At 42.9% G+C, this 27,960-nt stretch overlaps 1 protein-coding gene across 1 annotated transcript; it reads right to left on the reverse strand.

The window, feature by feature from the left end:
* Window positions 1–4,444: 4,444 nt before the first annotated feature.
* On the reverse strand, window positions 4,445–27,960 carry dnali1 (dynein, axonemal, light intermediate chain 1). The gene is made up of 6 exons (XM_041213473.1): window positions 27,776–27,960; window positions 24,964–25,097; window positions 20,463–20,632; window positions 19,403–19,581; window positions 8,110–8,274; window positions 4,445–4,728 (listed from the first exon to the last, which is right to left on the reverse strand). Exons 1-6 carry the CDS (start codon window positions 27,854–27,856, stop codon window positions 4,693–4,695), a joined length of 765 nt encoding a protein of 254 aa, XP_041069407.1. The 5' UTR covers window positions 27,857–27,960; the 3' UTR covers window positions 4,445–4,692.

Raw genomic sequence — 27,960 nt, forward strand, 5'->3', positions numbered from 1 at the left:
TGGATCTTGCAATGACCCCCCTGACATAGCCTTATTTCCCTTTATACACATTTCTTCCTTTTAATGCAAATTCCATTGTTCGCATATGTCTTTGAAACTTTACTTTTCCCATAATATAAATCATTGCCTGGTGCTAATGTTATCAGTAACCTTTGAGAAAAATAAACACACTGCTTGACCTAACTTCTCTGGACAGGTGTAACATCCTACCCTCTCTTTGAAATTCAAACTACCTTGATTTATCAAAAAATACAAATTCCCCTCACCTCACATTCTAAAACTTCAACCATGTTTACATGTTTAGCATTTCAAACCTAGCTTCTTGTGATGAGTCAAAGCCTCCAGACCAGCTGTCTCCAATTTAATTAAGTCACACACAGGCACACACACACACATACATAGGAACTATCTAAGACCCACTATTAACCTACTTTTACAATACATCACAATAATATTATGAGAATTATTAAACTTTCATGGCATTCCCACAGCTACCTTGATTATACTTCTAAACATCTAGGCCCTTGTAAGGACTCTCTTCATTCTTCCAGTTTATCCGCTGCATCTATTGTGCCATCTTCCACACCAGTGACTCCAAATATTAACTTTTTTTCCAAATTGGAGGATTCACCGCCCACAAACTGCCACACCCCCAACTGAGTTACTTACTTTTGCAAGTTTCTGCTGATTGTGGTCGTTTGCATACATTTTAGGTTCAAGGATGCTAATGGGATGATTTCATAGCATTTCATTTTGCTTTTATTATTTAACCACTACCATATATCTTTGTAACTGGTAAATGGTTCTATATAGTTTTTAGGTCATTTTCAGTTATTTAAAATCAGGTTACTCACAGCTGATGGACTAGGCTCTGATGAAAAATGCTTGTTTTCTGAGATAAACCTTTTTTTTTGCAACATTAATAAAGCTGCACCAGGTGACTATTTTTAAATATAAAAAAAATTTTAAACCTAATTTTTAACAGAACAAAGTGTAAATAGCTCTCTGATTGTGCTGGTTCTTGACAGATTTTACATTTGCTGATATCCAAATCAGTTATAGTGGAAACTTGAGAAGAAAAACAATTCTAAAAACTAGAGCAATTTTGCGTGCAGTTTTCTCCTGGATTGTTCCTAAAGCAGAAACCGTTGACCGTTATAATTTAAAATTCTTGAAAGGCTTTTTCTTTAAAAATGAATCATCTTTACTGATGCAGTAACCTACAGTTTTGAGATGTTGGAATTTCAAAGCTGCATTTCTGACTGGGCCACAAAAAGAAAAATATTTAACTTCCAACTCGTGGATGGTGTGATGCAAAGAGTAGAAATATGGATTCTATTATTGACTGCTGTAGCTGTCTTTCTATAATTGATTTCAGAGCCCATTTGTGTTGTAACAAAGCCATAGAGCACTAGTGCCATCTACTGGTGGTGGAGAGTTGGCAATCAATATGTGGGAAGCTGAGCCATATGTTTTAGACTGTATATGGAGCACATAGTGAAAAGCAGTGGAATGCAAGTTTTAAAAAAAGACCAGGAAGGGAATAAGATGGGCAACATTTTACAAGTGCAAGAGAAATGATTCAGCTTGTTACAAATTAAGTAGTTACAGTCCTAAGGTGGCCATTTGTTCAGTTTTATACCAGACTGTATGTTTTCAGCTGGTCTGTCCACTTTCTTGAACCAAATGCCTTAATGTCCATATTTTTATTTTGGGGTCACTAACAATGCAAATGGCCACTGCCGTTAAGAGGATTGTCCCTGTGCCTTACACGGACACTTTGCTGCAGTGAAACACAAGCTGAAGTATGTGCTCATTCCTTTCCTTATAATTTGCATGATCATTATTATTTAGTTGAGGGTTAAGCACAAGCTTGTGGATGGGAGGCTTGTGAGGATGCCAAATCTGTGCACAGTGCAGCGGCGATGATGTCTCCTCCTACCACCCCCTTCCTCACCACCCCCCCCCCCCCACCCCCACTGTCCCCCTCCCACCAGTACCACAGTGTCACTGGTCTAGTGTCCAGCATTCTTGACCTCTGTCAACGGCCACCCTAGTCCTAACAATTGTTAATTGATTATTGATGTACACCAATGCGGGCAGAGTGAGTTAATCTGTTTCTCTTTTCTCCATGTGTTCATTTCTTAATTCATTTTTTGGACTGGGGACTTAGGGTTAGGAAGGTGGTGGGTACGGAACCCAATCCAATTGAGAGCCTGCAAGGCCAGCATTTATGCCTACACCTGATAACACCGAGTCTCTTGCTAGGTCACTTTGGAAGACAGTTAAGAATTAAAACACAGTGTGGATCTAGAGTCACGTGGAGTTACGTGAGGCACAGGGACTGGGTATGGATGGCAGGTGATGAGTGAACAAGTTGGATTTTATGACTTTATGGTTGCCTTATTTTAAACTGATGCCAGGTTTTTTATTTTCATTTTTTAAAAACTGAATTCAAATCTCATGGTGGGATTTGAACTTCTGTTCTCTGGGTTATTCGCTCAGTAAGAACCACTATACTACCATACCCCTGACTTTGTTCATTCTTCAATTGGGGTTTTGAAAGTAAAAACAGTACTTCTCAACCAAACTATTTGCCTCCATTTTCGGTGTTAATGAATAGATTCTAAGCCGCAATGGGCATCCAGGCTTGGGTTGTTGTGTCTGAATCAATGCTAACTTTGTTTGATATTGATCATATAACAGGCAATTAGAATAAGCTTTAAGGTCAATAGCAGAAGAATGACCCTATTAATATTCTGTTCTATTTTTACTCTTGGAATTACATATGCAGCATGCATTGGGTACTTTTTTTGAAAACAAATCTATCAATGGAGTTCTCTGACCAAGTGGCATCTGAATGACTCACTCTTGATTAATTTTAACATTGGGTCACCTACGAGGAAACAAAGAAACAAGATTCCAGATGGTTTTCTGTGCATAAAACCAGTTTCAAGCATTTGCAAAAACAAAGACAGCCAAAGCAACACATAAACTAACATAAAAGACTCGGTTCAAGTAGCATGTGTTTTCTTTTTCCTCTATCACCTCCTGTTGCTTCATAAACAAATGATTAGAATTAATTATCATTTGCCTGTGTATTGCCCAGAAAGGCTGACAAAATTGTGCGTGGTCATGGTGTGCCATGGGCAAAAGAGAGCTCAGGATAAATTTTCGTTTAGAATAAATGATATGGAGTGTTTCTGGAAGGTTGAAAATATATAAACCAGTCAAATGATTCAGGATGACTTTGGGTAATACAATACTAAACAAAAAGTTCACACAGAGGAAAATTAATATCTACAATTCCATTTTTCTATCCTGGAGAACTGTGAATGCTTAGTCAATGAGTATATTCAAGACAGAGGTTGACAGATTTTTGGGAACTAAGGGAAATGGGGATAGTGTGGGAAGGTGCAGCTGAGGTTGAATGACGGGGCAGACTTGAAGGGCCAAATGGTCACCTCCAGCTCCTATTTCTTATATTTGGATGGCGCATTTTTGTATCTTCATAATACACAATCATTAATCCACAAGCCACCAATCTAATGGCATAAAGATTTTTTGTATTACAAAAAGCTACTGTACATTATTTGCATTGAACTTTTTCCAATTAATGAACAAAGATGACTTCAAACATAAATAGTTTAAGTAATTTATTTCAACAAACAATGCTGTTTTTGGAAGAACAGAACATAGTTTAAGTCTAAAACTTACAGCACAATTAGTACTGCAATGTCAATTTAGAATTTGACAAATTAACCAGTAACAAAAATACACACATACAACGAAGAATAATGTAATATAGTTAAAGAAAAAGTGTATGGAATAGTATCTCAATGCCTAAAGAACTAATAGGGGATGAATAGTTGTCTATTTTTACCCCTTTGTAAGTAATTTTACTCTCTTATAATTCAATCAGTAATTGAAGTTTGTTTTTTTAGGCATTTCTGTTAACACTTTTCCGCACACTTGATACAGCTGCATGGCACTTGCGAGTTCAATCGAGATAACATCTGATACCTTCTCGGTGCAAAAAAAACGCAACCTCAAACAGTACTTCATGGGTCAAATAGATTAACTGCTACCTCTCTCAGTAACTCTTCCTTTAAAAAATAATTACGTACTTCTTAATAATGCCTTTTGGTATTTTTTTAATATCTGCTAATTACACATAGGCTTCCTCCTGTTGAGTTGAAAGATTTATTGAGATTGACAATAGGACAGATCTGAAATAGCTTCATTATCATAATTTAAAAAGATGAATATTTTTAAATGAAAGGGTTTTGATTAAAACTAGCTCTGGAGTTATTACTGTAACATATTCATTCATGGCACGGGAATAGCTTTATGGGTAAAATATTAGTGTTTATTGCAGTGCCATGGTTAACGTGGTACAACACTGATAGGACCAGAGAACATAGCATTCCCTGGACATGTCTGGAATGTAAGGATTAAAAAGGATTATAATAATGACACTTACTAAATAAATTATATATTGTACTTGCATTGTATTAATGCATCCAGAGAATCTCAGCCCTATTTCTACGACTAGCCTTTAGATAATTGAGATTCTATTCAATAGGCAGAAGTCTTTGCCTGTTTAGTACCTTGTACACTGTTTGAATTACAGCAATATTGTAAGTACATAGTATGCTTAAAAGATTGTATTCGAGAGCAAATGCAATGGTTTCATTTCCTTGGAGATATTATGCCTTCCAGTTGTGCCTAAGACAAGAAAAAAATAATAGTTTTGTAACAAGTACATTTTTTAAAATAGCGTCATATACAATCTACTGTAACTAGGCAATAATCATTGAAGGCACAAGCACAGATTTATATAACACAAACTTTGAAGTGTATAAATGACTTAATTAGGCTGGGCATTTCAAAAATTGTGATACCCAATTATTTAAATTGTACTGATCTTTATTTTTTCAGATGAGACAATGTGACATCGTTGGTAAGGTCAGCCATTTGTTGTCTATCCCTAATTGCCCTTGAAAGGGTGGTGGTGAGCTGCCTTCTTGAGCCACTGCAGTCTGTATGGTGCAGGTACACCCACAGTGCTTTAGGAAGTGGGTTCCAGGTTTTGACCCAGTGACAGTGAAGCAAGTGTTGGAACCTGTAATTCCAAGCTATGATGATGATATGTGATTTGGAGGGGAACTTGCAGGTGGTGGTGTTCCCATGTGTCTGCTGCCCTTGTTTTTCTCAGTGATAGGGGTTGTGGGTTTGGAAGGTGTTGTTGAAGGAGCCTTAGCAAGTTGCTGCAGTGCATCCTGTACATTGTATACATTGCTGCCACTCTGTGCCCATGGTGAAGGGAGTGAATGTTTAAGGTGGTGGAGCGGGTGTTGATCAAGTGGACTGTTTTGTCCTGGATAGTGTTGAGCTTCTTGACTGAAGCTCTCATCCAGGTAAGAGGAGAGTATTCCGTCACACTCCTGACTTGTGCCTTACAGATGGTGGACAGGCTTTGGGGAGTCAGGAGATGAATTACTCACTGCAGAGTTCCCAACGTCTGGCCTGCTTTTGTAGCCACAGTATTTATATGGCTGGTCCAGTTAGGTTTCTGATCAGTGGTAACCCCAGGATATTAATGGTTGGGGATTCAGTGATGGTAATGTCATTGAATATCAAGGGGAGATGGTTACATTCTCTCTTGCTGGAGATGGTCATTGCCATTGGTCTCCAATAACCACAACCATCTTCTTTTTGCTAGGTATGACTCCAACCAGTAGAGAGTTTACCACCTGATTCCCATTGACTTCAATTTTGCTAGGGTGCCTTGATGCCACACAATGCTGCCATGATGTCAGCTCTGGAGTTCAGCTCTTTTTTCCATGTTTGGCCCAAGGCTTTAATGTGGTCAGGAGCCAAGTGGCCCTGATGGAGCCCAAACTGAGCAGTAGTAAGCAGGTTGTTGCTGAGCAAGTGCTGTCTGAAAGCCCTGACAACGACACCACTTTGCTGATGCTTGAGAGTGAACAGATTGGGTGGGAATTAGCAGGATTGGATTTGTCCTGCTTTTGGTGTTCAGCACATAGCTGGGCAAATTTCCACAGTCGAGTAGATGCCAGTGTTGTAGCTGTATTGGAACAGCTTTGCTGCAGGCTTGACTAGTTCTGGAGGACAAGTCTTCAGTACTATAGTCAGGATGTTGTCAGGGCCCATAGCCTTTGCTGTATCCAGTGCCTTCAGCCATTTCTCGATATCACATAGCGTAAATTGAATTAGCTTAAGACTGTTTTTTGTGATGATGGGGACCTCAGGAGATGGTCAAAATGGATCATCCACTTAGGCACTTCTGACTGAAGATGGCTGCAATTGTTTTGGCTCTCTCTCTTGTACTGATGTGCTGGACTCTGCCTTTGGAATGGAGATGATTGTGGAGCCTCCTCCTGTTAAATGTTCCTTTAAATCAGGCAATTAAACAACTAAGGCCAAGTGTACCAATTGTCTTGTTGATCGTAACCTATTTACACTAAGTGGCCTAATTGTCAGCGTATGTTATAGAGTCAAAAAGGTCTACAGCACAGAAAAAGGCCCTTCAGCCCATCAAGTCTGCACCGGTCAAACAAGTATCTAATTATCCTAATCCCATTTTCCAGCACTAGGCCCATAGCCTTGTATGCTACGGCATCGCAAGTACACATCCAAATACTTCTTAAATGTTATGAGGATTTCTGTCTCTACCACCCTTTCAGAGAGTGAGTTCCAGTTTCCTACCACCCTCTGGGTGAAACAATTCTTCCTCACATCCCCCCTAAACCTCCTGCCCCTTACCTTAAATCTATGTCCCTGGTTATTGATCCCTCCAAAAAGAGGAAAAGTTCCTTCCTGTCTACCCTATCTATGCCCCTCATAATTTTATGCACCTCAATCACGTCCCCCCTCAATCTCCTCTGCTCCAGGGATAATAATCTCAGTCTATCTAATCTCTCCTCTTAACTAAAACTCTCCAGCCCAGGCAACATCCTGGTAAATTTCCTCTGCATTCTCTCTAGCACAATCACATCCTTCCTATAATGTGGATTCCAGAACTGCACGCAATACTTTAGCTGTGGCCTAACCAGTGTTTTATACAGTTCTAGCATAACCTCCCTGCTCTTATATTCTATGCCTCCGCTAATAAAGGCAAGTATCCCATATGCCTTCTTAACCACATTATTTATCTGTCCCGCTACCTTAAGGGACTGGTGGACACGCACACCTCTGATCCCTCTGGTCCCTCTGATCCTCAGTACTTGCCAGGGTACTACCATTCATCATGTATTCCAGTGCCTCATTTGTCCTGCCCAAGTGCATCACCTCACACTTAGCCGGATTAAATTCCATTTGCCATTGATCAGCCCACCTGACCAGCCCATCTATATCCTCCTGTAATCTATGGCTATCTTCCTCACTCTTGACCACCCCACCAATTTTCATGTCATCCGCGAGCTTACTGATCAACCCTCCTAATAACTTAAAAAGCAGTGAACCTAGCAATCAACCACCTAGGAGAAGAAGATCCACATGTGGGAAAGTTGATAGATGAGGATGTTTGGAGGAGAGCAAGTAAGGAACTTTCCAGCACAGTCTGTCCAGCGGCAATATTAAATTTGATGATCTTGTGCATACTCATTTTGGTTCATCTCAATAGTTTGTGAATTTACAACATTCAGGGCGGAATTTTGTGGCCCTGTCACGGCAGGGGAGGGGCTGTAAAATGTGGCAAGCCACTCAAAAGTCCATTGACTTTGGTGGCACTGTAAAATCCCCCGGCATAAAATTCCACCCTCAGTAGTTCCTGCTTCCTCAGTCACTTGGCCAAAATTTGGAATTGAGTGCATCCAAAATCCAGAATCCTGGACAGTAACAACTACAAGGTGACCCCAAAATTGGGAAAATGCACTCATATACTGCATGGAGACATTCAACTAAACCAGGAAAATTAATTTCTTTTAATGCACCATGAAATGAGGATTTACCAAAGGTGCTAATTCCATTTTACAACATTCAATAAATCTTACTAACAGATAACATGAAAGTTGCAAAGCATAACATATCAATGGAATCCCTAGATTATAAGATGCCAGCTATAGCTTAACTTGCTTCATTCACCTTTAGCTGCTGATTAGTTCGTTTGAGAAACTGTATTTCTTCTGCATGCTTCTTCTCCTCCACTTGCCGCCTTTCATTCTCCCTTTTCTCTATGGCTTCACACTTCGCTTTCTGCTCATTGAGCTGTCTCTCCAGTTCTTTCTTTTCTGTTTCTAAATCAATGATCTAGCCAGGGGAAAATATGCACACAGAAACTATTATTATACATTCTGGAATGGATAACAAAGTCAAATTCCAATTTTTTTCATTCATGGGATGGAGACGCCACTGGCAAAGCCAGTATCTGTTGTGCATCCTTAATTACCCTTGAGAAGGTGGTAGTGAACCACCTTCTTGAATCTCTGCAGTTCATGTAGTTTAGGTTACACCCTTACTGCTGATGGAGAGGAATGTAAAGGATTTCACCCAGCAGTAAAGAAGGAATGGTGATATATTTCCAAGACAGAAAGGCGCATGATTTGGGGGATGACCTGCAGGTGGTGATGTTCTCCTTGTGCCTGCTGCCCTTGTCCTTCAAGGTGGTGGAGGTTGTGGGTTTGGAAGGCACTATTGAAAGAACCTTGGCGAGTTGCTGTAGTGCATTCTGTAGATGGTTCACACTACAACCACGGTGTGTCAACCATGGTGTGTGTATGTGTGTGTGTGTGTGTCTCTCTCTGCGTCTCTCTCTCTCTAATTCTCTCTCTCTATAAAATCCCCCTGGCATAAAATTCCACCCTCAGTAGTTTCTGCTTCCTCAGTCACTTGGCCACGATTTGGAATTGAGTACATCCAAAATCCAGAATCCTGGACAGTAACCACTACAAGGTGACCCCAAAATTAGGAAAATGTGAAGGAAATTAATATTTGCCATGGTGGATGTGATGCTAATCAAGCAATCTTTCTCCTGGATAGTGCCAAGTTTTTTGAGTGTTGCTGAAGTTGCACCATCCAGGCAAGTAACATTCGGGCCACACAAGTGTCAGGCAATGACCATCTCCAACAAGAGAGAATCCAACCATTGCCCCGTGATGTTTAATGGCATTACTGTCACTATATCCCCCACTATCAACACTGTGGGTGTTACCATTGACCAGAAAGTGAACTGGACTAGCCATATAAACACTGTGGCTATAAGAGTAGGTCAGAGGCTAGGAATCGTGCGACGAGTAGCTCACCTCCTGACTCCCCAAAGCCTGTCCACCATCTACAAGACCCAAGTCATGAGTGTGATGGAATACTCCCTATTTGCCTGGATGAATGCAGCTCCCACAATACTCAAGAAGCTTGAGCACCGTCCAGGACAAAGCAGCCCGCTTGATTGGCACCACATTCACAAACATTCACTCCCTCCACCACCAACGCACAGAAGCAGCAGTGTATACCATCTACAAGATGCACTGCAGAAATTCACCAAGGTTCCTTCGACAGCACCTTCCAAACCGCAACCCACTACCATCTAGAAGGACAAGAGCAGCAGATGTTGCTTGCCAAATCAGCCCAAGCCTTAACATTGTCCAGGTATTTTTGCATGCGAGCACCAGACTGCTTCATTATCTGAGGAGTTGTGAATAGAGCTGAACACTGCAAACATCAGCGAAGATCCCCACTTCTGAGTTATGATGGAAAGAAAGTCAATGATGAGCCAATTGAAGATGGTTAGGCCTAGGATATTGTCCTGAGAAACTCCCTTAGGGACGAAATGAGTGGAGCCCAACAACCACAATCACGACATACGACACAGAAAGTGGGACGTTTTCCCCACGATTCCCATTGACTTCAATTTTGCTCGGGCTCCTTGATACCACACACAGTCAAATGCTGCCTTAATGTCAAGGCCAATCCCTCTGACGTCATCTCTGGAATTTAGCTCTTTTGCCCATGTTTGCACCAAGTCTGTAATAAAGTCTGGAGCTGCATGTTCCTGGGAGAACCCAGATTGAGCATCGGTGAGCAGGTTATTGATGAATAAATTCCACTTGATAGCAGTGTTGACAACACTTTCCATCACTTTACTGATGATTGAGTGGACCAATGGGGCAGTAATTGGCCGACTGGATTTATTCTGCTTTTGATGGACAGGGCATACATGGGCAATTTTCCACATTCTGGGTTCCAAATAAGAATCATATTGGACTCGAAAAGTTAACTGTTTCTCTTTCCACAGATGCTGCCAGACCTACTGAGTTTGTCTAGCATTTTCTGCTTTTATTTCAAATTTCCAACATCCGCATTATTTTGCTTTTAATTTTTCACATTGTCAGTTGGATGCCAGTGTTGTAGTTGTAGTGAAACAGCTCGGCAAGAGATGCAGCTAGTTCTGGGGCACGTATCTTCAGCACTAATGCCGAGTTGTTGTCGGGGTCCATAGCCTTTTCAGAGTTGAGTACTCTCAGTCATTTCTTCCTATCACATGGAGTGAATCAAACTGGCTGAGACTGGCATCTGTGATGCTGGGCATCTCAGGAGGAAGCTGAGCTGGATCACCCACTCAGCACTCTGACTGAAGATGGTTGCAAATGCTTCAACTTTGCCTTTTGCAATCTCGTGCTGGGCTCCACCATCATTGACGATGGGGATGTGCATGGAGTCTCCTTCTCCTGTTTTTTTAAATTGTTCAACACCATTCATAACTGAATGTGACAGGACACAGAGCTTCGATCTGATCCATTGGTTGTGAGATCGCTTAGCTCTGTCCATAGCATGCTGCTTGCACTGTACAGCATGCATATAGTCCTGTGTTGTAGCTTCACCTGGTTGGAACCTCTTAGCTATGCCTGGTGATACATTGGGCACATTCTCATACATTCTTCATTAAACCACGCTTGGTCCCCTGGCTTGAAGATAATAGTAGACTGAAGGATATTCTGGGCCTTGAGGTTGTGGTGGATACAATTCTGTTGCTACTACTGGTCCACCGCACCTCATGGATGCCCAGTTTTGAGCTGCTAGGTTGGTTCTGAATCTATCCCATTTAGCATGGTGGTAGTGCCACACGGCATGATGGAAGTTGACCTAAGTATGAAAACAGGACTGACTTTCTCACCACAAGGACTGTCCTACCAAAACTATCATGTACGATATTTCTGCAACAGGTAGTTTGGTGAGGAAAAGGTCAAGAAGGCTTTTCCCTCATATTGCTTCTCTCATCATCTGCCACAGGCCCAGTCTGGCAGCTATATTCTCAGGGCTTGGACCAGCTGTTTCAGTAGAGGTGCTACATTATTACACATTCCTAATTGCATACAGTCATAGAGGTCTACAGCACATAAAAAGGCCCTTCGGCCCATCGAGTCTGCAGCGGTTAAACAAGTATCGAACTATTCTAATCCTATTTTCCAGCACTAGGCCCATAGCCTTGTATGCCATGGCATCGCAAATGCACATCCAAATATTTTTAATATGTTACAAGGGTTTCTGCCTCTACCACCCTTTCACGCAGTAAGTTCCAGATTCCCACCACCCTCTGAGTGAAATCCTCACATCCCCTCTAAACCTCCTGCCCCTTACCTTAAATCTATGTCCAGAGGTTATTGATCCCTCACCAAGGGGAAAAGTTCCTTCCTGTCTACCCTATCTATGCCCCTCATAATTTTATACATCTCAATCTTGTCCCTGTATAATCTCCTCTGCTCCATGGGAAAATAACCCCATTCTGGACTCTCCAGCCCAGGCAACATCCTGGTAAATCTCCTCTGCATTCTCTCTAACGCAATCACATCCTTCCTATAATGTGGATTCCAGAACTGCATGCAATACTCTAGCTGTGGCCTAACCAGCGTTTTATACCGTTCCAGCATAACCTCCCTGCTCCTATATATAATAAAGGCAAGTATCCCATATGCCCTCTTAACCACTTTATCTACCTGTCCTGCTACCTTAAGGGACCAGTGGACATGCACACCAATGTCCCTCTGATCCTCGGTACTTCCCAGGGTCCTACCATTCATTGTGTATTCCCATGTCTTGTTTGTCCTGCCCAAGTGCATCACCTCACACTTGTCCGGATTAAATTCCATTTGCCATGAACAGCCCATCTGACCAGGCCATCTATAACCTCCTGTAATCCAAGTCAATCCTCCTCACTATTTACCACCCCACCAATTTTCATGTCATCCGTGAACTTACTGATCAGCCCTCCTACGTTCAAGACTAAATTGTTTATATATACCAGAAACAGCAAGGGACCCAACACCAATCCCTGTGGAACCCCACTGGACACAGGCATCCAGACACAAAAACACCCTTCAACCTTCTCCCTCTGCTTCCTGCCACTCAGCCAATCTGGATGTAATTTGCTAAATTGCCTTGGATCCCATAGGCTCTTACCTTCATTATCAGTCTTCCATGCCTTATCAAAAGCCTTGCTGAAGTCCAAGTAGACTACATCAAATGCATTGCCCTCACCTACACACCTGGTCCCCTCTTCAAAAAATTGAATCAAATTGGTCAGACATGATCTTCCCTTAATAAAACTTTGCTGACTGTCCTTGATTAATCCCTGCCTCTCCACGTGTAGATTAATTCTCTCCCTCAGAATTGCTTCCAATAGTTTCCCCACCACTGAGGTTAGAGTGACGGCCTGTAGCTCCCTGGTTTATTCCTTCCATCCTTCTTGAATAATGGTACCACATTGGCTGTCCTCCAGTCCTCTGGCACCTCTCCTATAGCCAGGGAGGTATTGAAAATTATTGTCGCGCCCCTGCTATCTCCTCCCTTGCCTCACTCAACAGCCTGGGATACATTTCATCCGGGCCTGGAGATTTATCTACTTTTAAGCCTCCTCCCTTTCTATGCTAATTTCTTTAATTCTTTCACAGTCCTTCTGCCTGATTTCCATACCCACGTCGTCCCTCTCACTTGTGAACACCAACACAAAGTATTCATTTAGAACCCTACCGGCGTCTTCCGGCTCCACACAAAAATTAGCAATATGGTCCTTAGTGGGCCCTACTCTTTCCCTAGTTATCCTCCTACTCTTAATGTACTTATAAAATAACTTTGGATTTTCCTTCATTTTACCTGCCAATGTTTTTTCATGTCCCCTTTTTGCTCTCCTAATTTCCTTTTTAAGTTCCCCCCTACATATTCTATACTCCTCTAGGGCTTCCATTGTTTTGAGCCTTTGGTATCTGCCATAAGCCTCCCTTTTACTTTTTATCCAATCCTGTACATCCCTCGACATCCAGGGTTCCCTGGATTTGTTGATCCCACCCTTTGCCTTTACTGGAATATGTTAACCCTGTACTCTCCCTATTTCCTTCTTGAATGAGTCCCACTGCTCTGACGCAGATTTACCCAAAAGTAGCTGCTCCCAGTCTACTCTGGCCAAATCATATCTGCACTTCAGAAGGTGGTGGTGAGCTGACTTCTTGGACCACTGCAGTCCATGTGGTGTAGGTACCCCCACAGTGCTGTTAGATAGGGAGTTCCAGGATTTTGACTGAGTGACATTAAAAAAACAGTGATATGTTTTCAAATCAGGATGGTGAGTGGCTTGGAGCGGAACTTCCAGGTGGTGGTGTTCCCATCTATCTGCTGCCCTTGTCTTTCTAGATGGTAGAGGTCATGGAAGGTGCTGTCTAAGGAGACTTGGTGAGTTCCTGCAGTGCATCTTGCAGATGGTACACACTGCTGCCACTGTGCGTCAGTGGTGGAGGGAGTGAATGTTTATGGATGGGGTGCCAATCAAGCGGGCTGCTTTGTCCTGGATTGTATCAAGCTTCCTGAATGTTGTTGGAGCTGCACTCATCTACGCAAGTGGAGAGTATTCATCAAACTTCTGACTTGTGCCTTGTAGATGGTGGACATGCTTTGGGGAGTCAGGAGGCGAGTTACTCGCCACAGGATTCCTAGCCTCTGGCTTGCTCTTGTAGCCACAGCATTTATATGACTAGTTCAGTTCAGTTTCTGGTCAATAGAAACCCACAGGATGTCGATAGTAGGGGATTCAGCAATGATATTGCCAGAGAATGTCAAGGGGCAATGGTTAGATTCTCTCTTGTTGGAGATGCTCATTGCCTGGCACTTGTGTGGTGCAAATGTTACTTGCCACTTGTCAGCCCAAACCTGGATATTGTCCAGGTCTTGCTGCATTTGGACATGGACTGCTTCAGTATCTGAGGAGATGCGAGTGGTGCAGAACACTGTGTAATCATCAACCAACATCTCCACTTCCGACCTTATGATGGAAGGTCATTGATGAAGCAGCTGAAGATGGTTGGGCCTAGGACACTGACCTGAACAACTCCTGTAATGGTGTCTTGGAAATGAAATGGCTAACCTCCAACAACCACAGCCAACTTCCTTTTGCTGGGTATGATTCCAACCAGCGGAGAGTTTTACCCGATTCCCATTGACTCCAGTTTTGCTAGGGCTCCTTGATGCCATACTCCGTCAAATGCGACCTTGATGTCAAGGGCAGTCACTCTCACCTCACCTCAGGAGTTCAGCTCTATTGTGCTTGTTTGAACCAAGGCTGTAATGAGGTCAGGAGCTCAGTGGCCCTGGCGAAACCCAAACTGAGTGTCAATCAGCAGGTTATTGGTAAGCAAGTGCTGCTCGAAGCACAGTTGATGATCCCTTCCATTACTTTACTGATGATGGAGAGTAGACTGATGGGGCGGTAATAGGCCGGGTTGGATTTGTCCTGATTTTTGTGTACAGGAGCCATACCTGGGCAATTTTCCACATTGCTGGGTAGATGCTAGTGTTGCAGCTGTACTGGAACGGCTTGGCTAGGGGCACGGCAAGTTATGCAGCACAAGTCTTCAGTACTATTGCCAGAATATTGTCAGGACCCATAGCCTTTGCAGTATCCAGTGCCTTCAGCCATTTCTTGATATTACATGGAGTGAACTAAATTGGCCGAAGACTCACGTCTTTGATGGTGGAGATGTCCAGAGGAGGCCAGGATGGATCATCCATTCAGCACTTCTGGCTGAAGATTGTTGCGAATGCTTCAGCCTTATCCTTTGCACTGATGTACTGGGCTCTCCCATTATTAAAGATGGGGATATTTGTGGAGCTTCCTCCTCCAGTGAATTGTTCAATTGTCTGCCACTATTCACGACTGGATGTGGCAGGACTGCAGAGCTTAGATCTGATCCATTGGTTGTGGAATTACTTAGCTCTGACTATCACTTGCTGCTTATGCTGTTTGGCATGCATGTAGTCCTGTGCTGTAGATTCACCTGGTTGGCACCACATTTTTAGGCATGTCTGGTGCTGCTCCTGACATGCCCTCCTGCATTCTTCATTGAACTAGGATTGATCCCCTGGCTTGGTGGTAATGGTAGAATGGGGTTTATGCCGGGCCATGAGGTTACAGATGGTGGTTGAGTACAATTCTGCTGCTGCTGATGGCCCACAGCGTCTCATGATTGCCCAGTCTGGTATAGCTAGATTTGTTCAAAATCTATCCTATTTAGCACTGTGATAGTTCCACACAACACAATGGAGGCTATTCTTAATGGGAAGACGGGACTTCGTCTCCAAAAGGACTGTGCAGTGGTCACTCCTACTGATACTGTCATGGACAGATGCATCTGCGGCAGGTAGGTTGGTGAGGATGAGGTCAAGTATGCTTTTCCCTCTTGTTGGTTCCCTTACCACCTGCCACAAACCCAGTCTAACAGCTATTAACTTTAGGACCCGGCCAGCTCGGTCAATGGTGGATCTACCAAGCCACTCTTTGTGATGGACATTGCGGTCTCCCATGCAGAGTACATTCTGTGCCTTCCCACCCTCAGCACTTCCTCCAAGTGGTGTTCAACATAGAGGGGTACTGATTCATCAGCTGAGGGGGGAGGGGTGGTACATGGTAATCAGCAGGAGGTTTCCTTGCCCATGTTTGACCTGATGCCATGAGGCTTCATGGGGTCTGGAGTCGATGTTGAGGACTCCCCAGGCAACTCCCTCCTGACTGTATACCACTGTGCCGCCACCTCTGCTAGGTCTGTCCTGTAGTGGGACAGGACATACCCAGGGATGGTGATGGTGAAGTCTGGGACATTATCTGTAAGGTATGTTTCCATGAGTATGACTATGTCAGGCTGTTACTTGACTAGGCTGTGAGACAGCCCTCCCAATTTTGGCACTAGCTCTCAGATGAAGACAGCTTACCACCACCTTCTCAAGGGCAACTAGGGATGGACAATAAATGCTGGCCCAGCCAACGGAGCCCACATCTCATGAATGAATTAAAAAAAAATGTTAGTAAGGAGGACTTTGCAGGGTCAACTGGGCTGAGTTTGCCATTGCCATTTCCGGTGCCTAGGTCAATGCTGGGTGGTCCATCCGGTTTCATTCCTTTTGGACTTTTTAGCAGTTTGATACATCTGAGTGGCTTGCGCGGCCATTTCAGAGGGCAGTTAAGAGTCAACCACCTTGCTGTGGGTCTAGAGTCACAGGAACAACTAAAAAAGAAATAAGGACGGAGAAGATTAAATATGAGGGTAAACTATCCAGTAATATAAAAGAAGATTGCAAGAGTTTTTTTAGATATATAAAGGATAAGAGAGAGGCAAAAGTGGACATTGGGCCGCTGGAAAATGACGCTGGAGAAGTAGTAGTGGGGAACAAAGAAATGGCGGAGGAACTGAATAGGTACTTTGCGTCAGTCTTCACGGTGGAAGACACGAATAACATCCCCAAAGTTCAAGAGAGTCGAGGGGCAGAGGTGAGTATGGTGGCCATTACCAAGGAGAAGGTGCTAGGAAAACTGAAACGTATGAAGGTGGATAAATCACCTGGACCAGATGGATTACACCCCAGAGTTCCGAAGGAGATAGCTGAAGAGATAGTGGAGGCATTAGTGATGATCTTTCAGGAATCACTGGAGTCAGGGAGGGTCCCAGAGGACTGGAAACTCGCTAATGTAACCCCCCCTGTTTAAGAAGAGGGTGAGGCAAAAGACGGGAAATTACAGGCCGATTAGCCTGACCTCGGTTGTTGGTTAAGATTTTAGAGTCCATTATTAAGGATGAGATTTCAGAATACTTGGCAGTGCATGGTAAACTAGGGTAAAGTCAGCATGGTTTCATCAAGGGGAGGTCATGCCTGACAAATCTGTTAGAATTCTTTGAGGAGTTAACGAGTAGGTTAGACAAAGGAGAGCCAATGGATGTTATCTATTTGGACTTCCAGAAGGCCTTTGACAAGGTGCCGCACAGGAGGCTGCTCAGTAAGATAAGAGCCCATGGTGTTAGAGGCAAGGTACTAGCATGGATAGAAGATTGGCTTTCTGGCAGGAGGCAGAGAGTGGGGATAAGGGGGTCCTTCTCAGGATGGCGGCCGGTGATTATTGGAGTTCCGCAGGGGTCAGTGTTGGGACCACAACTTTTCACTTTATACATTAATGATCTAGATGAAGGAACTGAGGGCATCCTAGCTAAGTTTGCAGGTGATACAACAATAGGTGGAGGGACAGGTAGTATTGAGGAGGCGGGGAGGCTGCAGAAGGATTTGGACAGGTTAGGAGAATGGGCAAAGAAGTGCCAGATGGAATACAACGTGGACAAGTGTGAGGTCATGCACTTTGGTAGGAAGAATAGAGGCATAGACTATTTTCTAAATGGGGAGAGAATTCAGAAATCTGGAGTGCAAAGGGACTTGGGAGTCCTAGTCCAGGATTCTCTTAAGGTTAACACGCAGGTTGAGTCGGTAGTTAGGAAGGCAAATGCAATGTTGGCATTTATTTCGCGAGGATTAGAATATAAAAGTAGGGATGTGCGGCTGAGGATTTATAAGGCTCTGGTCAGACCACATTTAGAATATTGTGAGCAATTTTGGGCCCCGTATCTCAGGAAGGATGTTCTGGCCCTGGAGAGGGTCCAGAGGAGGTTCACGAGAACAATCCCAGGAATGAAAGGCTTAACACATGAGGAACGTTTGAGGACTCTGGGTCTATACTCAATGGAGTTTAGAAGGATGAGGGGGGATCTGATTGAAACTTACAGAATACTGAAAGGCCTGGATAAAGTGGACGTGGGGAAGATGTTTCCATTAGTAGAAGAGACTAGGACCCGAGGGCACAGCCTCAGAGTAAAGGGAAGACCTTTTAGAACAGAGATGAGGAGAAACTTCTTTAGCCAGAAAGTGGTGAATCTATGGAATTCATTGCCACAGAAGGCTGTGGAGGCCAGGTCATTGAGTGTATTTAAAACCGAGATAGATAGGTTCTTGATTGGTAAGGGGATCAAAGGTTATGGGGAGAAGGCGGGAGAATGGGGTTGAGAAAATTACCAGCCATGATTGAATGGCGGAGCAGACTCGATGGGCCGAATGGCCTAATTTTTGCTCCTATGTCTTATGGTCTTATGGTAGGCCAGACCAGGTAAGGACGGCAGATTTCCTTCCCTAAAGGACATTAGTGAACCAGATGGGTTTTTCCAACAATCGACAATGGTTTCATGATCATCATTAGACTTTTAATCTCAGGCTTTTATTGAGTTCAAATTTCACCATCTACCATGATAGGATTCGTACCCGGGTCCCCAGAGCATTATCCTGGGTCTCGGGATTACTAGTCCAGCAACTTTATCTGTAACTGTTGCTTGTCTAGTCTTTCCCAAAGTTGATACAAGTTCTCAGATGTTAGTGAGGAGGACTTTGAAGGACTGTCTGAGATGGGTGTGCCTATGTTGAAGTATCTGTTTTTTTTATTATTCAGCTTTTTCACAGTAATTTGACACAACTGAATGGCTTGCTAGGATGTTTCAGAGGTCAGCTGAGAGTTAGCACCATTATTATGGGTTTAGATTCACTTGCAAGCCATACCAGTCTGGATGGCAAAGTTCCTTCCCTAAAGAACATTCATGAACCAGGTGGGTTTTTAACAACATTCCAGCAATTTCATGATCACCAGCACTGACAGTAACTTTTTATTTATTTATTTAATTAACTGAATTTAAATTCCCCTGAACTTGCTTCCAGATCATGAGACCTGACCTCTGGATTACTCAGTAACTTAGCCACAGTGCTACCATATCCATACAGTACATCCTATAAATATAATAGAATTCTTGTGCACACTGGCTCTTTCGATTCCTCCTTAAACAGAAAAAAATCTTGAAAGCTGATTAGAAAGGTATATGTTGTGAATATGTAATGTCCGTACTGGGTTACTACACAATGTTAGCTTTCTACTAAGTAGTACTCATTAGGCAATGCTGTTTGCCTATGTGCAGTAAACAACTCCCAAAAGCAGAAGAATAGTAATAATGGTGACCAAATAAAAATCAAATTTCTTTTAATTATCAATCTACTCACATGGGCAACTGAATTACAATTTTAACCGACAACAAACATTTACCTTCTTCTCCATGTCAGTTTTTCCCTCTTCTGCTTGCAAAGCTTTCCTCATCCCAAAGGCAACACTGCTTTCATACAGGGTCTGATAGGCAGAAATGGTCATACGGATCTCATCGCGAACTCGCAACAACAGTAATCCACGCTCGGCACAGTTTATGGTCACCTGTCTGATCAGTTCATCTATGAAAGACAATGCAAAACACAACTCACAAAAAAAATCTATACCTTACATAGCTCATGTATCACAGCAGCAGAACTTCATGATGTTGCATCACAAAAAGTGCCAATTCCCAGCCTTTGTTTAATTTCCAGTTTTTAAGTAAGTACATTAATAAGGGATGCGACAGTGTGCATTTTATTCCATTTAAGATAGTGACCATTCATTAGAGTAATTTTCCACTTTAGGAAACTAGTTTGTGTTTGGATGTGATGATTCATAAAGTTGAATAGCTTGCTCATTGTCAGAACCCACGCATGAGATATTGGAGGGCTATCAGTTCATATGGAACAATACAGCAGCATGTAAATGTCTTTCCAAGAGAAATTTAGAAGAAAAAAACTAGGGGTCACCACTTCAAAGAACATTATTAATGACAGCAAGAATATCAATATTGGGTTTATGGACACAAAAAGACCTCCTTTAGCTACTGTAAATCCCTCCAATGATAAGTATTAAATCCGTGCAGGTGTAAACAAAACCCACCTCATGCCCAAGTCTCAAACCAGTGCTAATTCAGATACATACAAACAGTTGTAGTTAAAGATTGGCAGGTGGGCTAGTGACCTGATTCTGACATTTGGCTTCTCTTGGTATTTACTGCTATCTCCTGCCAATTGAGAACACAGTGTTTTAAATTTATGCGGACATTTTGCTTCTACACCCATTGCCTGAAGTGTGCCATATATGTTTTAAGATTTTAGTTTTTTTTGTGGGAGACGGGAAGAGATTCTGATGAGAGGTTTTGCAACAGAAGCCCGATTATTGAACTTCTCTGAAGATTTGTTCTTAATTTTTATGCATTTATCAATGTAACAAAAGATAGAGCCCTGAAGAGATTTACCAAAACACTGCGAGTACAGCTCTCTACGGACTGGGCAAATCCCAGTTTCTCGAGCTTGCCGCTGTTGCAGCTTGAGATCTAGTTGTTCCTGCAGATGGACAACATCAATCCGAGTGCAGGGAGTACTGGATACCTGCTGAATCCACAGCTGCGAGTTTTCCGTCCATTCTCTGCAACATAATGTAAATTGGCCGAGGTTTATAACACTAATAAAATGGAACTGTGCAATAATCTTTTAGGAATTGTAATGTATCTGCTTTGCATATTATCCCCCTCTGTCTATCGACAGCATACATTCAAAATTTTTTTGCCCTTCAAGATGAGGCGTATCAGTCTTGGATTTGGAATATTTTTAAAGTCTGTCAGGGTTGAGTACACCCATGCAAAGTTGGTATGGCATTGAATAGATGCACAACAAAGCTCTCTCAATCCTGCCCCAACAACGTACCTCAACTCCATCTTAGAAGAACATTCATTTTGCCAGTCAGCCATCCTTGTGCTTTTTTGAGTGAGAATGCCAAATCAGTAAAAAATTGTGAACGATTCTGTTCTTTAGCTCATTGGGGACTGGGTTGAAATTTGTACACTCAATGGAAAAGAATTCAACCCATTGGATCAACATCACCTGTACAAAGCCTGGAAGGTCAGATTAACCTCAGTCTGAAACAAAAGCAGAAAATGCTGGAAACACTTAGTCAGTAAGGCAGCACCTGTGGAGAGAGAAACAGAGTTAACAGGCAGGAATTTGAGCCCACACCGGGGCCAGGGATGGGGGCGGGCCAGAACTAAAAGTAACCCCGCTAGCTGGCATGCCAGTTCCCTGGCTCTATCCCAACTCCAGGCCATTTTTGTAGAGATGCGATGAGTGAGGGCTGGGAAGAAGGGTGGCCAACATGGCTCATTGTGAGCTTAGGCTAATTAAGGAGGCCCACTTGAATTTTCCAGTCAGCCTCCAAGTTCCCAGAGGTGGCAGAGGCCATTTAGGTGCCTGGGGATGGTCTGCGGGAAGCCAGCACTCCAGGTAGGCCCAGCGGCCCTTCATGCTTGCCTGAGTGCAGGAGCAGCCACAGGCCATCCTGTAGAGGGGCTCCCTCCCAGTTGTGGCCTGGCTGTAAGGTCCAGTTTTTAATTTAAAGTTTATCTTGAAGTGCTCTCTCCCTTACTTACCCTCTATTGCAGCCTGCTGTTCTTTTTAAACTGGAAAGCCTCTAGTTGGCCTTCAGCAACTTTGAAAGCCCACCTGGTGTCCTTAATTGGATGGAGAGCTTGTCTCTATGCCAATGAAGGGGCTGCCCAGTAAAAATCACAATGAATGGCTGTGTTCCATCCATCCACCCCTGGGGGTGAGTTCAGCACCTGGAAACTGTCCTGACCTCTGTTTCACACCCCTGGAGGGAACATCCTGCCCAACGTTCCATATCGATGACCTTTAGACTAATCATGAATATAAATTAAGATGTAAACTCCTTAGCAAGTTTAAGGGTGATATAGACACAGTATGGCGTCATCAAATTGACAAGAAGAAAAAAGTGGTCATTTAAGGTATATAAGCTGTTTTTTAGGCCATTGAATCAGTGCCCTTTACGATTTGTAAGGTAATAGTTTTTGTTCCACTTTATTCTAATTTCCCAGTAGGACTATTTTGAAATGAATGGTATGAATGGGTACTACTGAACTATTTAAAATGTTTGTGAATTGTCACCTACCTACTTGTCATCTACCTACAGGTGCTAGCTGAAAGTTTAATTACGTAGATCTGTTATGACTGACAGTCGGGTAGATTCTTAAGAAAGTTATAGTGCCTTACTATGTTCACTAAATTTTAACTGAGGTAATAGGTTGAGCATTCCAGTATAGCAGCGGCATAGTAGCAGCATGAAACAACTTGCTTAAATTTTTGAGAGCAATACAAGTGGTATTCACCTCTAACAGGATGCTGCCATCAAGCCAAAAAGACACTTCGCCTATCACACAAATGAATAACGTGGTGTATGAATTTCAGTGCCGTGTGATGCTAGTTTGTCCCAAAGGCTGGTGGATTGTATCAAACAGCATGCCCCTTCCACTGTTCACAATGGGCAAGGTACAGACTGTATGAAACCAGCCCGGGCTTGCAAAACGCAAAACAGTGTCCAACATTTGATGTGATTCCGCAATTGGACAAATTTGCTAAATAATCCTCAGTGCTAAGAATTATGCTGACAACCAGTTTAAAATTGTCAGTCAGACTCGCAGTGTGGCGCATTTGCATGTACTAGAAGCTACATATACTAATTCATAAGACCCTGTTCTTTGCAGACAGAAAGAACCTGTACATACATTGTACCCATTTCAGCTAAACAAAATAAGTGACAGCCATTCACTTGTTCATTCCAGGGCAATGTCTTGACCAATCAGAGTCAAGCTGCCTGGTTTAAATTTCAAACAATGCTTGGCAGTTAAGTGTCAGTCACAGTCAACGGTGCATTCCCCATGGCAACACATCTACCAATCAGAGTCCACTTGCCAACCAATCAGCACTCTTATTTCTCCTGACATTGGTATTTTCTTGCAAATTGATCTGATGAGTGCAAGACAAAAGGCTTTGACAAAAAATGTCTCTTTTTTCAGCCACAGATGAGCTGAGGCAGGGTCGGAGATAAGTGATATTATGGAGGTAGAAGTTAAGGGCCTTTGTGATAGAGAGAATAGGGAGACGGAAGCTCAGCTCAGAATCAAATAGGTTAGCACAGTTATGAAAGATCTGGTACAGCCTCAGACAGTATGCACAGAGCGGAATGGAATCAGTGGCTAGGGAATGGAGTTTGTGATAGGGGTCAAAGATAACGGCTTCGGTCTTCCAAATGTTTAATTGGAGAATGTTATGGCTCAGCCAGAATTGTAAGTCAGATACTGAGACAGTTGAGAAGTCCAGAAAGACGGTGGTAAAGTAGTGATAAAAACAAAAAAACTGCGGATGCTGGAAATCCAAAACAAAAACAGAATTACCTGGAAAAACTCAGCAGGTCTGGCAGCATCGGCAGAGAAGAAAAGAGTTGACGTTTCGAGTCCTCATGACCCTTCGACAGAACTTGAGTTCGAGTACAAGAAGAGTTGAAATATAAGCTGGTTTAAGGTGTGTGTGGGGGGGAGAGAGAGGGAGAGAGAGAGAAGTGGAGGGGGGTGTGGTTGTAGGGACAAACAAGCAGTGATAGAAACAAATCATCAAAAGGTGTCAACAACAATAGAACAAAAGAACACATAGGTGTTAAAGTTGGTGATATTATCTAAACGAATGTGCTAATTAAGAATGGATGGTAGGGCACTCAAGGTATAGCTCTAGTGGGGGTGGAGGGAGCATAAAAGATTTTAAAATATTTAAAAATAATGGAAATAGGTGAGAAAAGAAAATAAAAGTAGTGTTGAGTGTTCCAGTGTACAGATGACGCCTGAAAACAAGTCTTTGGATGCTGTCGCTGAGGGCAATGTGTAGATGAGAAATAGGAGAGGTCTAAGGATAGATCTTTGGGGACTCCAGAGGTAATTGAGTGGAGGTGGAAAGAGGAACCGTTGCAGATGTTCTGACCACTATTGGGTGAATAAGAGCAGAGTCAGGCAAGGGCAGTCCCGCCCAGCTGGACAGTAGAGGAGAGGTGTTGTAGCAGGATAGTGTGGTCAACCATGTCAATGACTACAGAGAGGTCAAGATGGATGAGGAGGGAAACCAATATCGCTAAAAATAGTTTAATTGGCCATTCATCTTATTTTCTCTTTGTAGGATGTATATCTGTACAAATTGGCTGCCATATTTGCCAACATAGCAAAAATGCATGTACCTCAAATTGATCCTGAAGCACTTTTGGACATGATAAGATACTTTTTAAATGCAATTTCTTTTGTATTTTTGGGCTGTTGTAATCATAGTTTGTTGACACTGCTGGCAAGTGTGCCTGTATAGATATTACATGAGGTCAGCACTGTGCTCAGCTGTCATATCTCTCTTCTGACATTCAGTATCTAGATTTCTTCATGACCCATTTTTGTTGCTGATGTGGATAACAGAGTGTAGAGTCAGATCTACATCATCTGGGTGACACACTGGAGCGCAAAACTTGTAACACTCCAAGTCTTAAATTTATAAAGTCTGTCCTTAATAGATACCCAAAAGTCCACAGTAACAGTACAAAGTAAAACTGGTTTGTACTGCTCTTGTGGTATATAACAACTATGGAATAAAACCTGTGGATTAAAAAGTCTCATGTTTGACACAAAATACAATGCATTTTTACAGAAAAATTGGGTTCAAAACATTAACTGTGCGACTTAATAATGACTCCAATTCTATAAAATCTCCACAAGATGCTAATGTTATAAAAAGCTGTATTGAAATTAATTTGAAAAACACTATCAAGCAATGCAATAAAATTAATTACAAAATGTAATGCTATTTTTTCTGGACTGAAATCTTTAAATTTCCCAATTAAATGCCTTTCAATTTGTGGGGGAAATCCTGCCGGTTTACCTGGGCGGCAAAATTGCATTTAAAATCTCCTCAGTCTGCTTGGTGATGTCTATAGAAACTGTTTTGGCTTTTGGAGGACTTGGAATTGGCGATGTAGGCGTCGGCTGCTGGTGACTCATTTTGAAGGGCCGAGCCTGTAACACATAAAGAGACAAATTGGATTCTGCAATGCAACACTGACCTACCAAGTATTGGAATCTCCAGCAGATACCAATCGCTGATCCTTCTGTGAACCAGGAATATTACTTTCAAAACTAAACAAAAATTAAAACTTGGGCCCTTTCCTTTTTAATTTGGCTATTTCTGAGCTAAGGGGGCATGTGTGACAGTTGACTATAAAGCCCAGTGAAGAATGAATCCATTTATTGATTTTTAGTGACATTTACAACACATTAGGCAGAATATTGCGCTTGTTGGGCAGGCATGTGCCCGACCTGAATGAGTGTAAAATGATGCACGATGACATTGGGTGAGCGTCCCAACGTCACTGCGCAATCGTACGATATTTCGGTCGGCGGGCACATATGGGAGTCGGCAGCGCGCCTGCCAACAATTAGGCAGCTTATTAAGGCCCTTAATGGACTAACTAAAAGAAATTTCTCGCTGCCCAGCCAATCTTACGGCAAATCGACCAGGCAGCCTTTGGATTTTTTGCGAAACCTCATCCACGGGCGGGAAGAGGTTTCGATCAGTGAATATAAAATAAAAAAAATTCAGATTCATTTCTAACATGTCCCTGCTCACGTGACAGATGAGGAGACATGTTTTTAACATATTTAAATTCTTTACTTTTATTTTAAAAAGCTTCAGCTTCCTGAGGCAGCTCTGCGTGCACCTGTGAACTTCTGCACTCACCCTCTCCCCACCTGGCAGCGCTGCAGCGCACAATTCATGTTGGCTAGCCATTAATTGGCCCGCCAGCATGAAATCGCACCCTGATTGCGGGCGGCTTTCCGACTCGCCTGATGACCAGAAAACCCTGGCCATTATAATGAAATGCTGCACTACCGTACATACTCTCACATACTTCAGTTGACATCTGTCCCATATTTCATTTTTCAACTGATACAATAGAGAAAACTAATAACTATGGGAATTACTAAGGTAAAATATTTCTCATTAATAGACTAACAAAAACAATCTGTCCAACACAACGAAATCTAGGGAATAAAAACTTGTCTGCTGTGATAGTTCAGCTCAAATGGTAGGACTCTTAGCAACAAGTAGAAGTTTGTGGATTCAAGCTCCACCCTAAGAGCTGAGCACATCATCTTAGCTGGTACAAAGGCCGTGCTGAATTTTTGGGGGAGCTGGAATAGAAATTCATTTGCATCTCGCCAATAGTTAGTGTGTGAATTCAGTGTTGGACTTGCAAATTTCACAGTCATATGCCCCATGCCAGAAGCTCACACAAAATGTGGCTGCCATCATATGATTAAAGACAAACATTAGTTGACAGCCAGCAATCGATGCCTGGGAATTTCTGTAGCTGCCCAGAAAAATATGATGCCAAGTTTCAGGAAGTTGGTTCAAACAGTGCCATTTAATGGGGCCCCATCTATATTACAATAGAAGCTATTTTGGATGCTGGGGATTTTGGGGGCAATTTTTGGCTGCTTTTGATGTAGTTCAGCGAACAGAGCAATTGGTCAGCTGACTCTTGTCTGCAGTGCACTCTTTGACTGTAGGAGGCTCGGAAAAGATGGGTATGTTGCTCGGATCAGCACTAAGGCTGCTACAGCAGCGGCAAAAGCAGATGTGACAGTAAAGGCATGTGATGGGTCAAAGAGATGGTGAAGGAGTCAAGGGAGAAAGACGAGCTATGGCAAACGGGTTTTCTGGATGTTGTAACCCAACATATCAGAGGGACAATGTGTGAGGAGGCCGTGTTGCAGCAGCAGGCTGTCACTGATAGATGTCACCTGTAGCAGCGAGAATTGGAGCCAAACACCAGACACAGCATTACCTGTGGCTGTGAAAGTAAAGTGGTTCTTAGTTTCTATACCACAGCCTCGTTCCAGGTTGCAACATCAGGCAATTTACTGTCCATTTGCCCATCAAGTAGATGACTGCCTCATTCACAAGGATAGAATAATACCTAACCTTCTGAACAGGATGTCTTTGGTCTGACCATTGGCAAGCAGCAGAAGAAGATCCTGTCTCATCCACATCTTGATGTCAGACTGATAGCTGGTCAGTAACAATTGTGGAAACAAATGGTGTAGAGATGTTGGCTATCATCAGTAATACAAGAGCCAATTCTATGCTTTTACAGAAAACCTTGTTAAGGAATAGGAGGGAGCCAATAATGCAATGATATACTGTGCAGCCATATGAGCATCAGCCATTGCAGGATATATACTGGGTACATTGAGGCACATAGGAAATCATGAGGGCAGTGCCACAGAAGAAATATAGTGAAGGGGGTCGCAAGCCAGAGAAGTTGAAAAGCGATAACTCTGGTCACAGGCACACAAGATGTCATTGCTGGCTTTGGCTAGGAAAGTCTCAGTGCTTTGGGCAGGATAGAAAATGGACTTGAGGAGTTCAAGTACAAAGAGATTCACATAGAATTGAGTGATGACAACACTGCAGATTGGGAATGAGATAATAGTTTGAGAGGGTGAAGGTATTCAAGGTTTATGACAGGTTTGAGCAGGAGCGTGGAAGTTAATTGTCGTGGGCTCACTGGGCGCATTGGAGTCAGTGAACTCAGTACAGACCAGGTTCACATGGGCAATTGGCAGGGAGCAGAGAAGCTGTACCCGAGCCATGAGATGGTTTACAGGTTAAAATTGTACAGAGCCCTCACCTTGGCAGATTTTTTCTCCAAATTCCTGCTGACAAGCAGTGGATGGTCATACTTCAACAGTGAGTCTATTGGAGGGATCATATTCCGCGGCTCAGATCCACCCTGCGTCTCCTGGTTTATCCTGGTCTCTCTCTCTCGCCCTCTCCCTCTCTCTATTCCAGTTTATCCCAGTCTCTCTCTATCCC

The sequence above is a fragment of the Carcharodon carcharias genome, chromosome 19, assembly GCF_017639515.1.
Source record: "Carcharodon carcharias isolate sCarCar2 chromosome 19, sCarCar2.pri, whole genome shotgun sequence".
Lineage (NCBI taxonomy): Eukaryota > Metazoa > Chordata > Chondrichthyes > Lamniformes > Lamnidae > Carcharodon > Carcharodon carcharias.